This window comes from Calypte anna, chromosome 3 (assembly GCF_003957555.1).
Source record: "Calypte anna isolate BGI_N300 chromosome 3, bCalAnn1_v1.p, whole genome shotgun sequence".
NCBI classification, from domain to species: Eukaryota; Metazoa; Chordata; class Aves; order Apodiformes; family Trochilidae; genus Calypte; species Calypte anna.
This window is the reverse complement of record NC_044246.1, coordinates 80750221-80759659: the sequence shown is the minus strand read 5'-3', so window position 1 is coordinate 80759659 and position 9439 is coordinate 80750221. Positions and strand designations below refer to the sequence as shown.

At 44.3% G+C, this 9439-nt stretch overlaps 1 protein-coding gene across 1 annotated transcript; it reads right to left on the bottom strand.

The window, feature by feature from the left end:
* Positions 1 to 219: 219 nt before the first annotated feature.
* Positions 220 to 9076, bottom strand: PRSS35 (serine protease 35). Its single transcript, XM_030447646.1, has 2 exons — positions 8974 to 9076; positions 220 to 2884 (listed from the first exon to the last, which is right to left on the bottom strand). Exon 2 carries the CDS (start codon positions 2866 to 2868, stop codon positions 1627 to 1629), a length of 1242 nt encoding a protein of 413 aa, XP_030303506.1. The 5' UTR covers positions 2869 to 2884; positions 8974 to 9076; the 3' UTR covers positions 220 to 1626.
* Between the last annotated feature and the right edge of the window lie 363 nt (positions 9077 to 9439).

Here is a 9439-nt window from a genome sequence, read left to right as displayed (position 1 = left end):
TTTCATCAAAAGATATTGCAAGCATATTTTAAAGATACCAACAGACAAATAGAATTTAAAAATCTTGTTATATTGTTTTCTTCTGCACAGGAAGAAAATGTGTTTTAGTCAGCATAATCTTATGATAAAAAAAATAATTAAATATCGTGGTGCTGAAAAATCTTAAGAGTATTGAAACCCAAAGGATATGATCAGAAATACACAGTTATTAGATTAAAATAGCACCATAACAGTCCTGTGTGCTTCAAAATCTTGATATAAAATAGAAGATAGAGACTTGTGCAGCAATCAAAGTCAATTTTTAAATAGGTGATTTGTGTTTGAAGGTGTGTAAAAGTCAAGCTCACTTTGTGTTTTCATTAAATATATGGTTCAGCAAACATATTGAACCAAATTATTTGTTAACTACTGCTGCTACCTAACAAGATATCTCTTATAATGTCCAGGATAGTTCTACCATTCAGAAAGTGGTAAAATTTAGTTGGGAGAATCTTTTAGTGTTTAAGTTTATCCTCACAAGCTCATGTTGAGGTGGAGTCTGAATATGACATTAGTAAAACTACCCACTTTGCAAAACCATATAAAGAAAAACTAAAATATTGCTTCCCAACTGCCAGTCTAACACACACTATCCTATCTATGAAGCTGAACTTGTATAAAAGTAATTTATAAAAACTGCAAAAAAATGGTTAGCACCCAAAAAGTTCAATCCTCTGTGAAGCTTTGAATGATTGTCAAAAAGCCACTTCAGAAGTCAGAGACTTCCTCATGGTAAAGCTAAATGTTCAACTAGAAACTGAACTTACAGCTCTCCAAATGCTAACTGGAATGCAAATACATGTGTTTTAAGACTTCTATGGCTTCTTGAAGAAATTTTAAAGGCATTAAATTTTGTCCTGATATTTCTTCTTCTTCCAAGTATGGAAACCTCTGTGTTCATTAATTTCTTTTTACTAAACAATGAAGGGAATCTTGTCTTTAAAGTCTAACCCTCAGCTACAGAAATTTGAGGCTTCCACGCAAGTGTTCCTGCAGCAACCAGAGGAGTAGATCTTCCAAACTAATATGCATTATTGCTTTGGACTAGACTGCATTATTAGGACTAGACTGCAGCTTCTCAACACGAAGCTGTGGTCTTTGGAGTATGTAAAAAAAAAAGTCTTGATCTCAAGCAGTTCTCCAGATCATGCTGCTGCATTTGGGATTGTGCTGCATGCACATCTTGCACTTGAAGATTTAGAACAGAACCCTGAGAAAAGCAAATCCATTGGAAAAATAGATATTGTATAAAACCAGCCAGAGACATTTCAATCCTTCCCTCGAAAAAAATTAAAAGCAGGTGTAGTCATTTTTTTTCTAATGTGGATGATTTGAACTTATCACACCTGCAAATTTAAAAATATTTTGGAGTTTTAAGTGCATATCTAGGGTTGATATCAATTATAAATATTTTGTTTGACAATTCCACCTACCCATCCCCCAGCAATCCAGCATTCCTCAAGTCACCATATCATTACTTGTGAGCTTTGAGTTAAAAAACATCCTTGTGTGGAGTGATGCTCTTCCAGTAACTGCTGCAGCAGCCTTTCACACTAGAGGTGCTAAGCGAGTCAGGTTCAGCTCTCTTCAGCCTTGTGTGCAATTCCCATCATTCCCATGTATCCAGAAGCAGATCTGGGCGTATTTGAGAGGGGTAATTCTTACTGCTACATTGTAATCCTGCTGTTCCCCATTGACATCCACCCACTGATGGCCTGAATAGACAGCGATGATCTTGCGTTTCCACTTCTTTTTGTTTGGCTCCTTCAGACGCAGGTAGACACCAGACCCGGTGGAGCCAGGCTCAGCATCACAGTACTGATAAAGGAGATCATTGGACTCATCCGAAATGCTGCAGAATCTATAGACCAGCTGCCCAGATCGATCATTGTCAAAACCTGAGAAGTGGATCATGCTCCTAGGCATCATTTTGATTGCTGGGCTGATTCCCAGCTCCATGTGTTTCCTTTTGTGGGGACGCTTGAGCTCAAGAACAGCGTAATCATAATCCAGGGCAATATCCTCGGAGACACCCTTAAACCAGCCTTTTGGGATGTGAGTGCTCTTCACCCTGGTCCACTGGAAGGAGGGCATGCCATCTAAGGTCCCCTGCTTTCTCCCAGATCTCCTCTGCTTTCTCCCACCACCTTTGGATCGGCGCCTTATTTCAGTGGCAACTTCGGGATGGTCCTCGGCTGCAGAAGCTTCCCTCCTACTTCTTCTGGCGCCTTTGCGTTTCCTGCCATCTCCTCTGGATTTTGTTTTCATCAGCCCCACCCTCAGCCTTTTGCTGCCCTTGACATAATCTTTGCCATTGTGCAGGCAGTGGGCAGCTGTTAGCACATGCTTAGGGGAGATGAGAACACCACTGCAGCCTGTGGAGATCTTCACAGCTGTGTTGAACGGAAAGTTGGTCATAAAGCGCTTGTCATAGATGCTGAACCTACTGTCTGTCCCATATATCTGCCTCTTCTGCCTCACAGACCTCCGTGTGGTTGTGTTTCCAGCTGAGTCGAGCACTGGTCCGAGGACATTCACTTCAGTCAGGGTCCGTGTGCCATTTTCAAAAATGGTCTCATATGATAAAAGATCTTTCAAGTCAGACAAGCTTGGCACAGGCAGTTTCCTTTGACATTCTATTCCACACACACTGTTCAGCTCTAATTTGGTTTTTGCTTCGAATTTAGGGCTCTCAAGGGAGAAAGTCCTTTCGCTCACAATCTGGGGAACCTTCTTTAAGTGCCAAGTAAAATCTTGTTCTGTTTCTGTTCCATCAGTGAGACCCAATATAGGTAGGAAAAATATGAAGAGCAGTAACACGTGCTTCATTTCGTCTATTTTTTTTCTAGAACAAGAAAGAGAGGTTTGAAAACAGCCAGAAATATACACAGTTATCTTAGTATCTTCAAAGTACAATCATGCAATATTAGCACTGACACCAGTGGAACAGAATTCAACAATTTAATGCTCCGCTCAATGCTCTGCTCAAAATAGAGATGCCCCAGATATACCCTGGATTGCCTCTGATGTTTCCAGCAGTCTCTAGCAGGATGGGTGCAGATAAGTCATCCAGCATCCATGCTGTTACCCTCTGGAAGGTGGGAACAGCTGAGTTTTACCTCCTTTTCCCTCACAGGGGCAGTAGTCTGAGTTATTCCACTCTGTACAGTGCCCTGTTTTATGTATCCCATAGAAATGCAATTACGTTTTATGCCTCTGCTTCTCTTTTCTGTTGCTACTGGTTGTAGGAAGAACGTGGCTGAAAAACAGGAACATATTCAAAAGTTGCATTCAAAAGCTGGTACCCAGGCAGATATGGACAGGTACACTTGAGAGACTTCCAAACCCTTAGGAAAGCAGAGCAATTGTGCTGTTCATAATGTGTGTGTGTAATAGCCAAAGTGTAGCCTTTAAGTGCCTTGTAAGTTACCAACTGCTCCTCATCACCCCCCCCTTTTAAGAGCTGTGAATCTGTCTGCTATGGGAAATGGCACTTTGCTAATTGCTCTCCCAAGGAAAAAATTTAGAAACATCTCCTTTCTCCTTTCAAAGTTTATCTTACAAGTGGCAGATGGAACAATCTGGGTACCTAAAGGTGGTGGCAAGTCCCATTTTGAATGCTATCAGCTTCTGCTGGTCTGAAAGGCTTGGGTCTCCTAGAGACCTTGTGTTAGATATACCTGTGTGCCATGGCCTCCAAATTCTCATTCATTTTCTATGCTTGAATATTTGATTATCTCTCAAGATGGCAGAGAATTTCAAAATCCATGGAAGGGACAGATGAGTGAGGAAAGTAGAAGGCTACTGCTTGAGAGGAACCTCCTGGTTATATACATGCAGGAGAGCCCAGCCAAGTAGGAGGGACAAGTCTGCTGATTCATCACATGCTTTTTTCCTGCAGAATCCCACAAAGGCTGCAGGAACTGTGCTGCCTGGGACTTATGGTCACATGTGGAAAGGCCCCACCTAGATGGGGAGATGCACCACTAATACTTTAAAGAACTAATACTTTAAATGGGAAAGACAAAAAGCAGTATTATTCCCAACAGTAGCTGGGAAGCACACAGAAAAAATGTAAAATTATTAGAAGTCTGTGGCAAAGCCAGAAATTGAACCCAGAAGCCTTGATTCTGAGCCCAAAACACTACTGAAAAGACCATTTTTCTCTTTTGGCAGCAAGTGATGTCAGTGACATTAACCAACTACCAGCCACTGCCATTGGGGAAGCTGCCCTCTGTGCTTATACAATTATTTCAAATTACATGGAAACCTCAGCAGTGCAGAAAGAAAGGGCCTATGATCAAACTTTAAAAGGCAAGCAATTCAAGGACATGTGTGTGGTTAAGCTCTCTGGTTTACACTGTAATGGCAGTGTAAAACAGGGCAAAGATAACCACTTTCCTTTTTTTGAGCTTAGTTTAGAGTGAGTGAATAGAATCAGTTTAGAATCCAGTGAAATAGTCTGGTTCCTAGCTAGCTAGAGATCTAGCATGAAAAAAAGAGGAGTATATGTGCAACATGGAAAAAGAAGTGGTGACATCACTTTAAAAGTTGCATAATTTCTTAAATCCTGCAATTTTAGGCATCTTCACCATATAGACATAGCTCTTGCTTTTAAGAAGTAACAATTACCACTTTTTAGCTGACAGAGCACAATGGTTCAAACACATCTTGTTGCTTCTAATGCCAAATTCACTGGGTGATTTTGCTTTAGCACTTTTGCATGGAACACCAAATTTGACCTGCAGTTTACTTACTGTAATATAACACATTTTGCAGTACAGTATGAGTATACTCATTGTGGCTTTAAAGCAGCTAACTCAGGTTTTAGAGAAGGTGTGTAGACTTTCATAAGATATCTGGAGATTCCAGTGACTCATGGGTCCAAACTCTGCATTTCAGTCTGCAGTCATACTAAAAGATATCTGAAGGGTTTGAAAATAGAGCAGAGTCATCCTAAGAACAAGATTTTGTGTTGTCCATATCAGATTATTGGTACAGTAGGACTGCTTACATGTAAACATAGATTTTTATGTATGGTTACCTTTAAAGTAATTTTTTATTGTTGCTCAATTAGTACTAAATTTGAAGAAGAATGATAATTTTACCTATCTATGGTTAAATGATAAGGTGTCAAAATAAATAAATACTATAATGAGGCCATAAGAATAGATTTCCTTGCCTGACAAAAGGTCCACCTTGCCTAAAACTCTGTTTCTGACACTTGCCAAATGGGGATTCCTATGGTAGAGACAATAACCATGTGTAACCTTCTCCCTCATAGTCTCTTAGCTTACAATCAGTTGCTCCTCATCTACTGTAAACCAGAGGTAGTTTCTGTAGCATGAGGAATCCTCAGTGGATTCCTCTTCCATAAGTTGCCCAGCCTTCCCTTGAATCCATATAAAATTTTGTATCATGATGTTCTTGCACTGAGGAGTTCCACAGCTTAGCTACACATTGTCTGAGGAAGCATCTCCTTTTCTTTGTTTTCATGGTTTGATGATAAATAATATAATGTTAGCATTAAAATGATGGTTTTAATTTACTTTGCCTAATATAGCTGTTGAACAGATACAAGATATTAAGAAACAGTTCTTCTATCAAGCTGTAGAATACCTTTTCTTTGGTTTTGGCTTTTTTTGGGTTTTGTTTTGTTTGTTGGTTTTTGTGTTGTGGTGTTTTCTTGGTTGGTTGGTTGGTTTGGGTTGGGTTTTTTTGTAGAATAATCCTCAGAGTTTGGGTATATGATATTTCTCTGCAGCTGGATTTTGTGGGCCCTGATGAAAGTACATTCATTAGCTGCTAGTTCATATAGAAAGTCTTAGAGGTGTTGATGTCATTCCTCTGTGATGGCTGAAGTTTTCCCAGCTGAACCCACAAGTAACTTTGCTTTATAGAGAGACTTTCTTCAAGTAAGTGGGTGGAGTACTATGGCTCACTTCTGCCACTCTTTAAAAAGAAAAAGAAAGAAAACACACAACCCTCAATAGATGCATTGGAGCCTCCCGTTTGAAATACTATACTCAAGTGCCCACTGCTTACAAAGGCAGCCTTGGAAGCCAAGTTTTCATCATTTATAAAGAACCACTTGTTGCTTGTAATGAGCTAACTATACTTCAGCAGAACTGGAAGCAGTCCAAGCCAAGGAACTTGACGAAAATGGTAATTGTCATTTCAGACAAGAGCAGAGGTTCCTGCTTGGCAGCACTGTCATTTACAGCTGGGCACTTAAGCTCTGTTTACTAGCTCAGTCTCTTTCATTTAAGCAAGGCCAACTTCAAGCCTGGGCAAAGGAAGGAGTTGCCATGGCCCAGGACAGGTTGCTGGCAAGGGGGGACACAGGGGGTCCTCTTGCCAGAAGATGGGTGAAGACACGTTTGCAGGTGGAGAGAGAATACAACATCCAGAGAAAGAAGGAAAAGGCCCTGAGAAGGGTGTAAGCTGGATACAAGAAAAAAACCCTCAACATCTTGCACTTTCTGCCATCCTGTTCTCCACTTTTCCTCCAAGCTGCTCTGTGCTCTCCTTCACTCCTTTTGCATGCAAATTTTGGGTTGGCTTGCAGCAATTAGAAGCCTTGAGCCAGCTCCAGCTCTGTATTTATGGTAGAATGAATTGCTTCAGAGAAGACGGAAGATGGAAATTAGAAAGTAAGAAATCCACAGCTCTATGAAAATGTTTCAATTCTTCCTCTGGTTTTCAAGCTCAGCTGATAATGGTGAGGACTCCCTGCCTAGTGGCATTTCAGCTGCCAGATGTAGATTAAAAGTATTTTCAGCTCTTCTCAGTTCTGGCTTCCAACATCAAATCTTTCTGCACTCATGGGAGGAAACCTACCTATCTCCTAACTTTTCAGTATATCCTTTAAATATTTTGTCAGTATAACCTACCGTACTCCAATAGAATGCATCTCAAATGCTCAGGGGAAGGCTTGTAGTCAAGCAGAATTGGAATTTATTTCTCTTCAGTCTATCCCAGAGTGAATTTACATGTAAGTGTAGCTCAGACAGAGGAAAAGTTGTGTCCAGCTACCTGACAGCATTTTATCTTGGTCTGTTCAGTGCAGCCTCTGCTCTGGGGTTTCCTTCCTATTGTAGGAAAGTCAGCGTGTTTGAAACCAAGTTTATAAAATTTAAAATGCAATTTTCAGAGCATAAAATATTATAAGCTGCTATACTAACCAGCTCCTCTGACAGCTTTTTGGCCTTATTTTTGAAATGGCCTGAAAGTTGGAATTTGTCATTTGACAAAGCAAAATAGAGGACAAATCTTGGAAATCTCACACTCCCTGGAAGAAACTATTACCATAACATTATCCATCACTGCCCCCTTCACTCCTCCGGGAGTTGCTCACTCCCTATATCGGTTCACAGATTTCGTTCTCCACTCTTCATGGAGAGTGGACTTCATGGAGAAGAATGGATTTCATGGAGAAGAAGTGGACTTCATGAAAAGGACTTCATGGAGAAAACCCCGCCGCGACTCCTGAGGCTTACAGGATTTAAGCAGCTTCAATAGGCATAAGAAGAACTGATTTTACACAGGCAGCCCATATCTGAAATCACACAAGCAGGGAGGGGGAAGTAAATAAAGAAAGGGGAGATGAACGGCAACCGGGACAACGGGGCTTCACCTCCGACGGGAGTTTTCCCTACGCCGCGGCCGCCGGGTGGCGCGCCCGGACAGACGGTGGTGGCCCCGACCAACAGGCGGTGGTGGCCCGGGCAGCCGGTCGTGGCTCGGACACCCGGTGGTGGCCCCGACCGTCGGTAGTGGCCCGGACAGATGGTGGTGGCCCCGACCGCCGGTGTCACAGACAGAGCCGGTGGTGTCCCGGACACCGCGTCTGGCCCCGCTTCACCCTCCGCCTGCCATCCCCCGGGTGCGGACTGCCCCGCCGCCGGGCTCTTCAACCCGCTCCTCCGGGCCAGGAGAGGAGAAAGGGGGGGACGGGGGAGGAGGAGGACGCGGCTCCGGGGGTCGAGCCCTGCCAGCCCCGCTCAGCGGCACCCGGGAAGGGAACAGGGGGGCATCGGCCGGGAACCAGCCGGAGGAACGGCGGGGACGGAGGGGAGCTTTGCTGGGATGGCCGCTTCTCCTAGGCATTAGCATGTTAAAGCCCAGGGTCTTCCTGGGAAGAAGTGGAGGGTTTGGAAAGGGAGGCTGTAACTCTTCAGCGCTTAAGCCATCCCTTGGTCCTGCCTTCCGTGGGAGGCTCTGCTTTTCCGCGTCTGATCCAAAGGAGTTCCCTTTCTCCAGAGCCTGCAAGTTAAATAGTGCAGCTTTTTTTTTTTTTTTTTTTTTTTTCCCAAGATAAATTTGCTTCCAGCAGTGACGAATCTGGGTGAAATTATTATCAGCTCCAGAAGAGCGAGGGGATTAATCAGAATTAAAGGAGAGGTGGTTTTGAAGGCTGAAGAGGCTCCTTGCCTACTCCCCACAGAAGACTCAGCACAGAAACAAATCCCTGGAAGCCCAATAAATATGCCCCTTGCTTCTGTCCCGTTAGCCGTCTTGTGAAACTAGCTTCAAATAAAAATAAATAAATATATATATATAAAAAAAAAGGACCAAAGAAACATGTCATGGTTTAGTCTTATCAAGAATATATCCATCAGGCTAAAGAAGCAGGAGCCTTATCCAAAGCTGCCAAGCTTAATGTACTGACATTGCCCAGGCGCATCATTTTTTAAAACGACCCGAGTAAGAGGAAGGACACCGAAAAAAACCCAAAACAAAACAAAAAAAATCGGATGTCACCTGAAGCTGCCCTGTCCCCGTCCCCGAGCTGCCCTGTCACCGTCCCCGAGCAGCCACCCTTGCTCCCCATCCCCAGCTCCGAGTCTGCCCACCCAGCGGAGCCACCACCACCGTGTGTCTGGGAACAATCTCCTCTCCCGCGGCCGGCGTCGGGAAGGGTTTCTTTCCTACCTGGCACCCTGCGGCAGGACAAACGGAGGGGAAGGCGGCCACAGCCCCGGGGATCAGGCTCTCGGCTCCGCTCCTCTCCGCGCCCTCCCGCCCGCCCGCCGCTCAGCGCCCACGGCTACTGAGGACGGGGCGAGGGGAGCGGCTAGGTCTTCCCAGGCGGGGGAGGGGATGGAAAAAAAGGAAAGGAAAAAAAGAAAAAAAAAGAAAAAAAAAAAAAAAAAAAAGGCGAGAGGGAGGAGGCCTGGAGGGTGAAAGGGGGTGGGCCGAGGGGAGCGGAGGAGCGGAGGCAGATCCCGATATCTACTCGGTCGGGACGGGAAGCTGGGGCTCTGCCTACGGGGCAGGGAGGTGCATCGTCCCGGGAGAGGCTTCCTCTCGGAGCCGGGCAGGGAGCCGGGGTGACCCGCACAGGGACGGGGCAGGAGAGGCCGTGGGGCCGGGGGGGGGAGGGAGGGGGAGAGAGGAG

Coding starts and splice junctions, on each gene's coding strand:
- PRSS35 (XM_030447646.1), bottom strand. CDS start 2,868: ATGAAGCACGTGTTACTGCTCTTCATATTTTTCCTACCTATATTGGGT.